The 15549-nt window shown below is 39.1% G+C and overlaps 1 protein-coding gene across 1 annotated transcript in view; it reads left to right on the top strand.

The window, feature by feature from the left end:
- LOC103043012 (ras association domain-containing protein 5-like) overlaps positions 1 to 15549 on the top strand; it is a 36273-nt gene that overhangs the window by 3556 nt on the left and 17168 nt on the right. Inside the window, exons 2-3 of the mRNA XM_049473431.1 lie at positions 559 to 986; positions 13647 to 13792. Of these exons, the coding sequence (XP_049329388.1) occupies positions 559 to 986; positions 13647 to 13792 (574 nt within the window). The remainder of the gene's footprint in view (positions 1 to 558; positions 987 to 13646; positions 13793 to 15549) is intronic.

The following is a 15549-nucleotide window of genomic DNA, read 5'->3' as shown; positions in this document are numbered from 1 at the left end:
TATATATTTTGCTACAGTAAATAGCTTTTGTAATTCTTTGCTATTGCAAAACCTCTTTTTTTGGGCTCATCTTCTTATTTTAGAACTAACGTACAAAAAAAAAAGATTACAGGCTCATATGAGTTCATTTTATGTTGACATTTTATGTTCCCATATTTTGCATATAGTTGTTTACTTATTCTCTGTTTGCTCTTATCTACTTTCACTTCAGTTCCAGTCATGTACTCTCAACAAATACCTCCATTTAAATAACATTCACACATAGTTACATAGTTTTATATTCCAGGGCATTTAGAATGATAATATATTTTCAAAATTTACTTTTGTTTCCTGATTAAGCTAAACCTAGTTTCCTGTGTTTTCTGTCATTCTGTAACATGTGGGCATCTTTGTACTAATAGTCTTATTATTAGCTATTCAACTGACCTCAGAGCTTTGGCAGTGGGTCATATTCAGTGACAGGTCCAACAAATCTGTGTGAAGACTCACTATGGTCATCGAAAGTAATGAAGATCAATGGATTTTGATTTTTGATTTTTTTTTTCTCTTTTACCCCAGCACACGTCTACCTGTCTCCATGCCTGTCAGTAGGAAGTTCTCACCTCCACGCCAGACTCATCAAGTCACACCACCTTTATCCTTGCTTTTCCTGAATAAGTACCCCAACTCACTCGTACGGGATGGTTCCGGACCTGGTTGGGGTTCTCCAGCCCCCAAACCCGGGTTGAGGGCTAAAGTGAAGGGTCAGAGGAAAGCACATTCTCCCCGGCCTCAGGATTCAGCGGAGGGAGAGAAGGAAGCTGCACCCAGAGCCAGAAAGAAAAGCTACAAACCTCCAGATGTAAGGACCATCTTTGAGGCGCGAACCAAAGACCCCCGGGTTAAAGAGGAGAAAGGAGAAGGACACACCTTTTTGAACTGCACATTATTGGAGTGGTGTGATGTGTGCTTCAAAAACATCATCCAGGATGGTCTGGTGTGTGCAGGTGAGATCTTTGATACTTATACACAGTTGCACAGTTTGATCACTCATTCTCCAGTAAGCTCTCTTCAGTACCTGGTGTTGATAGGAACTCATAGGACTTATATTTTGAGGTCTATGTTTACCATATTTACATCAACTATATACAATGGTTGGAAACTAAAACTGAAACACCTGTAATTTTAGTGTGGGAGGTTTAATGGCTAAATTGGCTAAATTACATTTAAAAATGCTTCTTATACAAATCTTAAAAAAAATCAGGTCGGTGGTGGAGAGGGTTCTAAACTCTGAATAGTTTAGTAGTTCTAAAGTAGATCAAAATATATTTAAACATATAGCCCTCATATATAGACATACAGACCACATTTCACTCATCATACCTGAAAGAATGCACACAAGAGACAGGTGTGCACATTCACACTCACAAACTCACTTACATGCATTACTGGCATGTGGACAGACGGGTTTTCTGGTTGCCTGGTTTTCCATGAAACGTCACTGCCAGCATTCCACGGAAATGATTAAAGAAAACCAGTTCTGGAAGACATTTTGGCCTAATTGCTTTAGCTTTATGCGGTGTACTGTATATACAACCAAATAAATGATACACTGTATGTTAAAAATAATCAATGCATTAAGCTACTTTGAGTTGCATCCTTTGCTGAAACAGATGTACAAATGCACACACAAAGCTTAGTCTAGTCCCTATAATGCATTATTGGCAATAGAATTAAAGTGGAGCAGATAAATAAGCATGAACCTATTGGTACCATGCCTAATGGCCGGTGTGGCAGGTGTGAGATACAGGAGGACTGTATACAGCCCCCAAGCATTGAGGTGTACATTGGAAGTGTGTTCTCTGGATTGACACTGCTCCATCCAATGCTTTCACGAGTTGGGGATGAGGTGTGGTGGTGATTATCCAATCATCCTGTTTAAACTAATGCTAACAAAAGCAGAATGTACTATTACTAGTAAATAGTGTTGAACTGTATAATAGCATTTTGTATTACATCACTGAATCATTAGTACTATATTAGCCAGTATCTAGTGTGTTAGAAAATGGGAGAAAGCTATTAAGACCCACCAGGGACAAACAAAATTTGCCACCGGTCTTGCTAATGCAGCATTATAAAGCAGAATGCAAAATGTACAGTTATGTAACAGATAGTGATGGATGGGAAGTTAAGCAAATAATTCCCTTTTGTATTTTTGAGTATAGTTGAGATTTTGGTGAAAAAGCATAATATCCAGAATTATATTTGCACCAGATCATGTCAAAACAGTACCTAGAAAGTGATACAGGACAGCTCTATAGCATGTGTAAACAAAATAGGGCTATTGCCATTACAGTTGACTGAAAAAAGTATGGCAGAAGAAAAAGACAATGTCTCTATTGCTGTAGCCCACTTGCACCAACACTCAGAATACAATCTGTGCTTGAATTGCATAATGAAATGCACTGTGACACATTGTCGCACACATCCATGCACAAAAACAGTTCTGCAGAGATTTAAGTGACTGCATTACCATTTTTGCATTAATTCTATCAGCCATTTCGCTTAAGTGCAATGTCAGCAACGTGATCTAAACATCAGGAACAGCTATGCATGAATGCCAGTAACTCGGAATCTTGTTTTTCTGCTACTGTCTAATGTCGTTTATCAGATGACACAAATCATCCACGCTGCAGGACCAGTATAAAAACATTTTCAGCCATTTTAACAAAAAGCCACAAACTCATTAAATCTTTCCCTCAGTATCTATTTCCAAAATGGCTGCCTACACACTCTGGTGTGTTGTTTTGCTGTAAGTGGTTGTTCATTCACAAGTAGAGCTGACCGTGTTCACTCGAATGGAACATCTGGACAAAGGTGACTTTCACTGAGCCTCCTTTTCTCCTCCTTGGCTTTCATGTGATACCGCACTCAAGTGATCAAATAATTAGGTGAATGAGTGAGACGCTCAGTGGATCGAGTGATTAAGATAATAGCCTGCCCTGCGCTACAGCAGCAACATCTATTTTTTATCATATCCTCTTAGACCTGCTGTTTTGCTAATGTGACACAGTAAGAGGGTTTCTTTCTGTTGAGGGTTCTTGTTTGGACATACAGAACATTCCTTTGCTTTCAGTACACTGTAATTCACACTAGCACTTGGCATTCTGAGATAAGTGTTCCTAATGAACAGTTCTGATGCATATGCATCTATAATTTTTGAATAAATTTGTTTATATTTTTACCCTATTTTCTCCCCAATTTGGAAGACCAATTACCCAATTCCAGTTCAAATGAAAACCAGCACATGCTCCCATACATGTAAAGTCAGCCACCACCTCTTTTTTTGCTGCTGATGCAACATCACTGGGTTTTCAGCTCTCTCGGATCATAGTGACTGTGTCTTAGTCAACTGGACCAATACTCTACAACGTTCACATACACTGACTTAGCAAAACCCATGAAAAAGCAGTATATGAACAAGACGAGTCCTTTTTCTGAAGGAAATGTAGGATGGTTGCACAGCAAAAGTTGCCCTCACTTGTTGCTATGGTAGCCTAGGGGGTTGCTGTAGTGTTTTGCAAAGTAGTTTCAAGCTGGTTGCTTGGCTGCTTGGATGCTAAAGTGTTGCTTTGTGGTTACAGTAGTATTAATTACCTTAAGTGTTGGTTCTTATGGCATTAGTGATTGGCAAGGTGTTTCTTGGTGGTAGATATTTGTTACATTGTGGTTGATATGGTTTATTAGGGATTGGAAATCCCTGTTATCTTGTAAGTGAGGCTGAACACTGGCCACAGCATTAACACAAACCCAAGTAAACAGCACAGTGAGTGGTAATCGTGTCTGGCTAGAATTGTTTGTGCAAATGACAAATGACTCAAGCAGGAATCACATTCATATTCAATGCAGGAGGCTACATGTGTATACCCTGCTGGAGGGTGCAGTATCCATTAGCCTCTATAGGACGTGGCAAAATTCATGGGATTATACTTCCTGGCTCTAGTGAAAAAACAGTAAAGAGGATGATGAAATGGGGATGAGACTAACCAAAGACAAATTTGGCTATCATGTCTAAAAGCATGTGGCGGAAACAATCCAGATACTGGTGTAAACTGAACCAGTTGGTCCAACAAAGAAGGACAAACTGATTTAAAATACCAAGTGTACAAAAATACACATTTAATCCCCATGCTCAATTTACATTTACCACTGGCTTAAACTGGTCGAACACTTCCCTTGACTACACATCCCTGTCCTTCAAAGACGAGCTAAGGAAGGCTTTTTTGGTTTACTTTGTCCATTGGTGCTGCAGGGTTCTCATAGTTTTGGGTTTCCTCAGGCCTCTCTGTATTGTCTGCTGCTATTTGACACCCACCTGTTGGCTCCCCTAATGTCCATCTGCTTGTTTGTGTAGCAGGATTGACGGTGTGCCTAGAGAAGACACACCGGTCTGCGACAGCGTAATGACAGGCCGCTATAGTCTGCCTTTGGGCCAGCTGACTCTGAACGTAACGGGGAAGCAGACAACTGTGCTGTCGCTAAACACACATATACACACACACACATAGCTGAGCTTGGGGGCTCACTGAAGGGAGGCCACAGGCAGCAGACAGTCATTACCCAGAGCTCAGCCAGGCCTGAATGGGCACAGGTCTGCAGTAGAGCAAGTTTTAGAAGACAGCAGATCTCTATGGATAGAGAGTTGGGTTATCATACGCATGGGAGAAGCAGGAGTGTTTGGAGTTTGGCAGGAGTGAGTGCGTGTGGTGCAGTGTGTGTAGGGTAAGTGATGGGCCTGGGCCGGAGCTTCGGTCGGACACTGAGGAGACTGACCACACTCTTCTACTGCTTCCCCAAAGCGATGTGGCGTTCAGGCCGAATGGAGCTCAACCTGCTGTGGAAGACCTCTGGTGAGTCCAGTGTGCTGAGTTTGGAGCTAATGAGCTAAAAGTTACCATTTTGGTCCAAGCTTGTTCTAAAGCTATGTGGTTTCACTGTGTTGACTATGTTGTGTTTGTTTTTTGAGGATCCCAAGTTACTAAAAACTACTCTATATATATATATATATATATATATATATATATATATATATATATATATATATATATATATATATATATAAAGTATAGTTCAAGAGCCTAGGCTGCAGCCGAAGTGGGCTGAATTTCTCTGCAACTACATCATAGAACGCTGTTCCAAAAAGAAGGACCATTCATATACAACCAATAAAAGCAGTTGACATAAAAAAAAATTGGAGAATGCATCTGATGTACTGTTTGCAGTCCTCTGTTACCCACATTGCAGTATGCCCAAAATGGATTTATTACTGTAGACAGGGATTCCACAGACAACAGAGAACTTTACATCAACAGAAGATTATTTTGACCTTACTAATTTTGTCATCAAAACTATAAAAAAACAACATATGGAATTATTAATCAGCAAACAAAAAACAATTAAAACAAAATATGATTTAGATTTTCGATTCTTAAAAGTAAGAACCTCTTGTTTAGATGGCGGCTTTGCACGTCTTGGCATTTTCTCAGTCAGCTTTATGAGGTAGTCACCTGGAATGGCTTTGAGTTAACAGCTGTGCTGAACTTGTCAAGAGTTGGTATACAATAAATAGTCCAATTTGAGTAATGTTCTAATCCATATTATGGCAAGACCTACTTAACTAAGCAAAGAAAAAAATTTCAAGAACTTTAAAAGTATCCTAAAAAACATTATGATGAAACTGGCTCTCATTAGTACTGCCCCAGAAAGGAAGACCAAGAGTTCTCTCTGTTGTACAGGATAATTTCATCAGAGTTACCAGCCTCAGAAACCGCAAGTTAACTGCATCCCTCGTCATTTTCAAGGTCAAATCCAGCTTTGGTCATTTATCAGTCTGGGATCAAGTCTAGGCAAAGAAAAAGAAAGAGAGAGTGAGAGAGAGAGCTAAAGAGATTGAGCTTCTCCCCCCCATTACTCAGCCTATGAATAAGTCAGCATGGTGAGACTGAGGCTTCCGCTCTCATTAGCAAGGCCACGCGTTCCTCACCTGTGTGAGGGACTCTACAGCAGCTGAGTGGCTGGTGTTGGGTTTGTTTTGGTATTGTGTGTGGACTCTGTATTGTTGCGGTTGGATGCGTAGCTGCCTCAGCTTATCCGACTGACCTGCATGCTGCTTTCAGACAGTGGTGGAGTGGTGTATCTAATAGCTCCAGTAGTCACAGTGTGCCTAAGCAGCCCAGAGCAGTGTAAACATGAGCAGTTTCTCAGTACTGGATGATGAGGGAGACTGCAGAGTTTAATGGTGCTTGTGTGACTAACAACAGTGTGTGAATGAGCCGATAGTAGCCTGTCAAAATCTGGTTAAGGAAGAGTCTGTGACCTTTACAAAAAGAGGTTTATTTTAAACTAAAAACAAGTGATTTCAGGATAATTTTTGACATACTTCGCAGAGATATACTAACCAAAATTATACTGAAGTATACTTGACTTTAACTGAGAAGTTAAAGAAGATACAGTGTAAATATATGTGGCTAATATGTGTATTGTAGCAGAATATGTCATTACCATGCATACCACACAAGTCCTTTTTAACTAATGCATTGGATGGGGCATCGGGTATTTTATTGCTAACCGAGTTCCAGGTCTTTGTTTTGATCATTGTGTTAAGAGCGCCATCTGGTGTCCTCAAGGTGCCATTAACTGACATAATTGTCCAGACATCAGCATTGAGGAGAGTTCTCAGAAGTTTAGTTAGAATCGAAACGGTTTTATAGTGGAGAATGAAGACATGACATAATATCTGAAACTATATAAAACTATATCTTTAATTGGGAAAAAATTTAAGGGGGTGTTATTTAGCTGAAATCCACTTTAGTAGTCATGGCCTCGCCCATCTTGGCTCGTGACCGCCCACAGACAGAGCTGAAGCCGACACGTCTCGTCAGACAGGAGCTAACAGCGCTAGGAATAGCATGGCAGTTTGTTCCTGTGTTATTTGAGCAAATAACACATCAGATCAGTGTTTTATGCTTTGCCCAGTAATTCAGAGCTAAGGAACAAATGGTTAGAATTTGTCTATGGAACACCACCAGAAAAGTAAAATTGAGATAGGTGGTGAATGTTAATAACAGTTCTGTTTACACTAGTTAAAAATACCAGGGGACTAAGATTCTTTTTTTTTTTTTTTTTTTTTTTACAAAATCCATTCATACTAGAGACCACAACTAGACATGAGCTTAAATTGTTAGGAGATTAGCTAGCATCTGCAGTATTCTGTAGTTTCTGACGTAAAGTTTAACTGAATTTAGAGAAGCATTCATCTGGAGTTATTGTGAGTGAAGTGTGATATATAATATCCCTGCTCTTTGTGTGGCAGGCCTCCTGGAAGCTTGTTTTTGTTTCGGAAGCTTGTAAGAAATCCAGCATGCCAGCCATTGTGGAGCCGTTAGAAACGACAGCCAGAGTTTGTGAGATTCCTGACTAACAATATGCTGGATAGACGAGTGCTGAATGAGTGGGGGTTATTATAAATCTCTACTGTGCAGGGAGGGCTTTCTTATACTATATTTGTTTGTCAAACATTGCTGTAAGGATTTGATTGCATTAAGTTACAAAAGCTTTAGTGAGATCAGGATGTGGGATATCCTCAATTCCCCAGCTCATCCAAAATGTGCTGCATAACACCATCATTTCAAAGAACACAGTTTAAACCCCTATAGCTAACACCTGGCATTAGACCTGTTGTTTGTATAATGTAGGCACACAGTTTATATGTAAACTAACTAGGTATAATCTTTTGCCTTATTGGTTTAATTCTTCTGGTTAATTAAACGACCTACCTACACACACACACACACACACACACACACACACACACACACACACACACACACACAAACAGGCATGTCAGTTATGAGAAGTATAGTCGAAATGAAAGAACTCTGCATTCCATCAGAAGCAACATTTTTGCTTAATTGTAGACGGCGATTTGCGTGTGCCTGCGTTATGCTTTTCATCTTCACTGGGTGAAAAGTTGTCTGTCTCATTCAGACACAACCCCCTGTGAGGCAGACAGTATCTTGTGTTTGTTTTTATGTGTGTGTTTTAGGGGTGGGCAATGGGGGTGGGCGATACAGCCCTAAAATAATATCCTGATATTTGATTTCATGTATTTTTGCGAAAAAGATACTCTTGGTGATATGACAAAAAAATGAATTTCAAAAAATATTTAAAGAATACACTACAACAAAATAAAAATGTAATTATATTATTGCATTAGATATGATATGGCAAACCCCTAACTGAGATTTTAAAAATACAATAATTTGATCAAATTTGTAACAGAAATAAATGATCCAGATCCTTACATCATGGACTTAATTACACTGAACAGATATTATTTATCTAGTAGATATATCATGGGAAATGAGAACAGTCTGAATTACCCTTTCTTAAAAATAGCAGAAGTGGTACCCTCACATAATAATTAGGGGTGGATGATATTTCAGGATATAATATTGTTCATGATATTCAAAAATGTTGGCAATATTATTGAGTACGCATTGCATACTGTATGGCACACCCCTAGTGGGCAATATGTCCCAAAAAATAATATCACAATATTTCAGGGTATTTTGGCAATAATATTCTTGTTAGAATAAAGAAAGACTAAACAATATATGTAATTACCTTTAAGAATATACTACTGAGAGGCGCAGAGTGGTCCAGCGGTTTAAAGCGCTGCTACTATGAGCGGGAGGTTGCAGGTTCAAACCCCCGCTCATGCAGCTTTGCCATCAAGCTGCCGGTGCTTAGAGGGAGCACAATTGGGTCTGCTCCCTCCGGGTGGGTAGATGGCGCTCTCTCCCCACATCACTCCTAGAGTAATGCCAGCAGCACAGGGCGTCTGTGAGCTATTGTATCAGAACCGAGTCGCTTCGCTTTCCTCCAAGCACGCTGTGATGCTACTCGGCAATGCTGCATCAGCAGCAACTCGAAAAGAAGCAGTGGCTGGATTTACATGTAACGGAGGAAGCATGTGTTAGTCTTCACCCTCCTGGTGTGTTGGGCCATTGCTGATGATAGGAGGAGTCCTAATAAATGATTTGGGTTATTGGCCATGTAAATTGGGAGAAAATGTAAAAAAAAAAATAATAGAAATAAAATTATAATAAAAAAAAAGGAATATACTACTGGAACAAAATTGAAGTTTTATTTAGTATAACAGTTCATTCATTCAGTCAAAACTAAAAATCATTCATCTATTTTATAAACAATAATAACTTACTAGGATACTTGGTAAGACTTGTAATAAATGTAACATAATAAATAAAGTAATCTAACAAAAACATTAACAACAATATTAAGCCCAGAAAATGCATACATTTAAATTGCAAACAAAAACAATTTTACAAAAGATACCCTTAAAGCTTCAAAGAAACAGGACAAAAATTGACCATAGACAAATAAAATACCACAATTATCACAACATGGATTTTTGATCTTTTAAAAAATGATGACAGTCTTGATGTGTATGATAGTGTGTTGTATGAGTGAGTGCTGAGGTCTGTTCTCACGCTGAGCATAATCGATAGAGCTGTCTGTCTCTCTCTCATTACGGGAAGACCAATTACTGCCTGGACTAAGCAGCACTTTTCAAAAGCCCTCGGGACCCGAGCACAGAATGTGCGAGTGTCTGTTTAAAGCAAAAGATATAAATAAATTCATTTTTGCACATGTATAGACAGTCTGCCAAAGCATATGCTATGATGCTAATTTAGTTTTGGTTTTCATAAAAAAAATGTGTGGGTGAGAATATATAAATACAGTTTTTTCTCAAAGTACAAGTGGATGAGACACAGCAGTGCTGCTGAAGTGAGTCAAGACTGTGTTGACTCACTGTCCTCCACTCTATTAGATACTCCCACCAATAGCTGCTCAAACTTGTAGATGTAAAGTCACAGAACAGAAGACAGAGACAAAAGCTCTAAATCTGTTGCTGCACAGTTTTGTTTTGTTATCCTATAGTTGTTCATCAGTGCCCACAGGACGCTGTTGGCTTGACAATACTGGTTGTTGGACTATTCTCAGTCCAGCAGTGACACTGAGGTGTTAAAAACCTCCGGCAGCACTGCTGTATCTGATCTATTTGTACCACTAGCACAACGCGCACTAACACACCTCCCCCATGTCAGTGTCACAGCAGTGCTCAGAATGACCCACCACACAAGTTATATCTGCTATGTGGTGATCCTCTGGGGTCTTGACTATTGTTCGTTGACATTTGCATTTAAGCATATTGAGGCTGTTGCAGCTCTACTGAAAATCTACAGTGTGTGTGTGTGCCTGGACAAAAGACAAAACACTCAGCAGACAATCCAGCATGTAGCACTCTTATTGGTCCACTGACGTACTGTGACAACACTGGCTCCTAAATACACCCCATGGATCTTGGAAAGCTTTTCCACTCGGAAATCCCATCAGGCTGTGTGTGTTCAGGGGCCGGGGGGTCAGGTTTAAGGCTGATGGCACTCAGAGGAGAGCGAGACAATGTGCAGGCTTTAGGAGAGTGTAGTGAGGGGGTTTAGGAGGCAGGAAGCTGGAGGGACAGACGGGAACAGGGCTTTGATACTGTTTGTTAGTTGGTATTTATATACATTAATTAGCCAAAACATTAAAACCACCTGCCTAATACTGTGTAAGTGTGACTGACATGTTGAGTCATGGACTACATACGACCTCTGAAGGTGTTCTGTGGTATCTCGTGCAAAGACATTTGCAGCAGATGTTTAAAGTCCTGTAATAGATGCCCATCTCCCTGATGCTGGCTCTCCTTCCCTATTCGGTACCACCTTTGGTCGATGCAGACCACTGCACACCAGGACACCCTGCAAAACCTTTCAGTCATCCAGACACCAAAGTTTGTCTCATGTCGAGTCTCTCAGATTCCTATGCTTGCTCTTTTTTTCTGCTTTCAAAAAATCGCCTTGAATAAATCTGAAGGCTCTTTACTTGTAAATGTAAATTGTTACCCGACAAAGAGTGCAATTCACTTCACCTGTTATTGGTTGTAATGTTATGGCTGATTAGCAAATAAACACACACAGTCACCTGCCCCTGTCATTTCTCAGTGTCCATCACTGCTGCCCAGAGAGCCAGACATTTGATAGTCAAATCACCACACTCAGCACATCAAGCCCAGAGAGAAAGAGAGAGAAAGAAAGAATGACAGAGAGAGAGAGAGAGAGAGAGAGAGAGAATAGGAGTGAGAGAGAGAGAGAGGCAAATGAGATGAAACTGAATTGTAGGGGCAGGATGGACGAGGGAATGCTCTGAGATTGTGCATGGTTAATAGCATCTTCTGCTGTGTGTTTGTGTGTGTGTGTGTGTGTGTGTATGTAAGTGTGTGTGCAAAAGCTTTGCCTGATGGACTTCTATCAGCTGGGACGGAGCTAAGTAGAAAGAGAAAGAGAGAGCAAAGAGAGAGAGAGAGAGAGAGAAAGCGAGGGGGAGTCTCATTGGTAGACTTGGCTGGAATGGGAGCAGCTATGTGTAAACTTTCTGGAAAAATCACGCAGCAGGTCAAGCACAAGTCTTCAGGTAGGATAATAGTATATTAACACTGTGTGTGTAATTGTATTATATTACATATATATAGAGTGTGTGTTGCTGAGTGCTGCTGGGTGTGCAGTTTGTGTAGCATTCTGTATATAATGTTAAATCTGTATATGCCACAAGAGTGACATCATTACATCCATGATGCTGTTCTATCTGCACATACAGCAGGGTATAAACATCGATCAGCGCCGCAGAGCGTATAGGAATGCTTTGTGGTTCTACAGTATAATTACAGACTGTAGTCTTGTATCTGTTTCTCTGTATATTTTATTATCTTCCTTTATTTTTATCCTGTTCATCCATGAACAGGACCCCACAGGACCTCTAGAGCAGCTATTAATTTGGGTATTGGGTCACTGAATTCTCAACACTGCAGTGACTGTAATGGCATGGTGGTGGTGTGTGGGATGATAGTGTACTTTGTGCTGGTATAAGTGCATCAGATACAGCAGTGCTGCTGGAGTTTTTAAACACTGTGTTTAATCACTCACCGGGTTCCACGTTGTAGATGAAGTAAAGTCAGGATCAAATGCTCATTTGTTGCTTTACATTTTGAGTTGGTCATTCTCTAGTCCTTCATCTGTACTGCCCAAAGGATGCTGCCTACAGGACTCGCTGAGGTGTTTAGAAACTTCAGCAGCACTGCTGTGTCTGATCCACTCGTACCAGCTAGTTAATTCCTTTTATTAACTGTTAAATTTGCATTTGCAGATCATGAGAACTCTCAATGTGTATGCTAAAACTGTAGTAACAGCACAAATCAACAATATGGTACATGTTACATCCTTAAACAGATAAATGCACTGTTAACACACTATAAGGCCTGAGGAACACAAGACAGCAAATGATCACAGAAATAGTTTCCTTAGTGAAGAAAACCCAGTTCACAACATGCTCCTTAGACATATACGCAGTTGCCTTCCCTTCAAAAATACAATAAATGCATTATATATTTAAGCATTCTGTTGGTATTAGTTTGAGAGTTTAGAGTTTGGCGCTCGTGGAAGAGAGATGTGAGCAAATCTGTGCCTCGGGATAGATATTCAGTTTTATAAGTCTAGCGTTTTTTAGATATCGTTCAGTAATGGGAAAGTCTCCAAGGCTGGTTTGTGCCTGTGTCTTTTTGTTTAGAAGCTGAGACTGCCTAAAAGCGAGCTGTGCTTTCGTTGCAGAATTTGCATATCATGCAAACCACACAGTGAAATCAGTATCTAATACAGCTGTATATCTACCCAGCGATTCTCCATCTGTATCCACATGGTCCCCACACCACAAAATCACTCTGTTTGGTCGTCATTCTCTTTTCAAATAATTTATATTTCTACTTTGCTTGTCTCTTTTCTTTATGACTCTTCTTTTCATTGATCTTCTCTTTTCATCCACTTTGCTCCCCACTTCTTGCCTCTTCTTATCACTTTGTAAAAATTCTTCTCTTTGGTTTTTACTTTCACTTGTCTTTTCTCTTCTCTGTTCTTCTTTATTTCTTGTATAGGCTTATTATCTCTGTTTGTCATTCCTTGACTTTTTCTCTTCTCTTCTCCCATTATCTATTTTCTTCTGATCATCAATGCTTTTCTCCTCTCTTCTTATCTCTTCCTTTTTGTTTTTTCCCTTCTCTTTTTTCTTGTTTTATTTTTATTTCTATTCTTTTCTATCATTTTGTCTTTACAACTGTTGTTTGCGTCTTGTACTTCTATATTCTATATTGTTCACTCCGCTTCCTCTTTTCTTATTTGTCCATTATCATCTGTTTTGTTCTCTTTCTTCTCTTATTATCTATTTTCTTCTGTTAATGAATTATTATCTCCTTTCCTCTTATCTCTTCCTTTCTGTTGTTGTATCTTGTTTCTTTTCTTTTTTTCCTGTTTTATTTTTATTTATTTTCTTTTGCATAATTTTGTATTTATTTTTGTTGTTTGCTTCCTGTACTTTTCTATATTTTTTACTCCTCTTCCTCATTTTTATCATTTGTTCTTTTATCATCTGTTTTGTTCTCTTTCTTCTTTTTTCTTTCTTCTCTTCTAATATCTCACCTTCTTTCTTCTCTTCTGCAGGTTGTAAGTACACGTGTCACGCTCACTGTCGAGACCTGGTCACACTCGACTGCCAGCAGAACGGATCCCCTAATGACAGTCCACTTAGTCCACTCAACCCACTCAGCCAAGACCACCTCAACAACAACAACAAGTCTTCAAACAGCGTGAGTTTAATGTGTTTGTGTGTGTGCTTGTTTGGATGTATCACATATAGGTGATGTCTGCTTCATTATACAACATTTGGTACCAGTAAGTGTGTAGCATTGTATTATGGCTTGCTTTCGGAAATGTGAATTAATACCTGTAGTAACCAAGAATGGCCAGTAGAGGGAACACTCCAACTATTACTGCAACTTAACTATACAGTACCACTGTGTATCACTGTATGTTTCTGCTTTATTCACTGTAATCAATGATGCATCCTAATTAATATTGATTTAAAGTCTACACTAAATGAGGAATTACAGAGTAGGTCTTATTTTATCTTTTATTGGCAGGAATCATGTTCACACTAATCTCACAGAAAGCTTTTAGCACTTTTCCTCAAAATTAGGAACACTGAACATGCAGTTCGCCTTGTATGGGTGTGTATGGGCTGGGGCTCATCCTTAGGTCTGACCATAGCAATTACTGTCCCTGCTGAAGCCTGCAGTTAACTGCTCCCTGTAATGTGTATGCGGTAACCGCTTCAGCTCAACCATGATGACCTGTTATTTAGTGCCATATACAGACACATTTCACACACGCATGCTCTTACACACTTGCTCCAGTATATATTCTCAATAACAATAACTTGGTTAGGCTGGTCTAGGCCAGTTAATCACTCTAAAACACTTCAGGCAGGGTGCGAATTATACAATAATTATTTGGGGGTCCAGTGTTTCTTTGGGGTTCAAATAAAAAACAGTATAGGCTTTACTAAACTGAAGTCTTATTTACAGTGTCTCGCATTCTTACTGTAATGTCTACAGCACATAAAAGATAAATCCATTACATCAACTAATGTGGTACATACCACACAATAACCTTTTGTAGTCATAAATAATATATTATACAGAAGAATCCACAGTTAATCCTGCAAAACACACACAATGCTATTGGCTGCTATCTTATATAAGCTTTCTCATCAATATATTGTAATATATATTCTACAGGATCTCTCCCACAGGAATCATTTGTTATTTAATTCTAAATAAATAAAAAATAACAATGTAACTGAAAATCCCTGTAGATAAGGCTTTTGTCCATCTCATCCACATATTTTGAAACTGGGACTACAATGTTAAATGTTATTTGGAGGTGTAGGAATGCAATTTTTTATATAGCTTGGCTAATGCCTTTTAAAAAGCTTGGCTATTGTTAATTTTTAAAGTAGCCTAATAAAAAGATAGAAAATAAGTCTTACCTTTAAAAATTGTAATACACCAGTTTACTGAAAAAGTACTCATCTGTGAAACTAATTCCTCACTAGCGTATGAAGCTTTTATTTTCTTGTTCTCGTTTCCCTTCTGCCTTTAAAAAAACATTTCCATTCCACCTTAACCGTTTTTCTGCATTAAACCCATTTTTCTACGTTAAAACACAGTTCCTTTTTTCTGACTGTAGTAGATGATAAAGTGTTTTAAGAGTTTTACAAATTTCTGCTCAGGGTGTGCAAAAATATTACAAACAGTATATATATAAAACAGAACGTGGATACCCATTTGAATGTTCCGTTCCACCTTAAAAGCGCCAAAAATAATATATACAGCCTGAAGCCTGTGTGCTGCGACTGCAGCATTTAAGGTGAAATGGTAAATTAGCAGCATTTACGGAGGGATAGCAAATTCATGTGAGTTAAGTGTTTTAGACTGTTTTTCAGTTTCAGCTAGTTTTACTGCTGTATCACTCAGCTCGCCTTAGCGAGGGCAGATAGTAAGTT

Source organism: Astyanax mexicanus, chromosome 2, assembly GCF_023375975.1.
Source record: "Astyanax mexicanus isolate ESR-SI-001 chromosome 2, AstMex3_surface, whole genome shotgun sequence".
In the NCBI taxonomy this organism is placed as follows: Eukaryota; Metazoa; Chordata; class Actinopteri; order Characiformes; family Acestrorhamphidae; genus Astyanax; species Astyanax mexicanus.
Note: the sequence above shows the minus strand (reverse complement) of the source record. Positions and strands in the feature narration are given on the sequence as shown.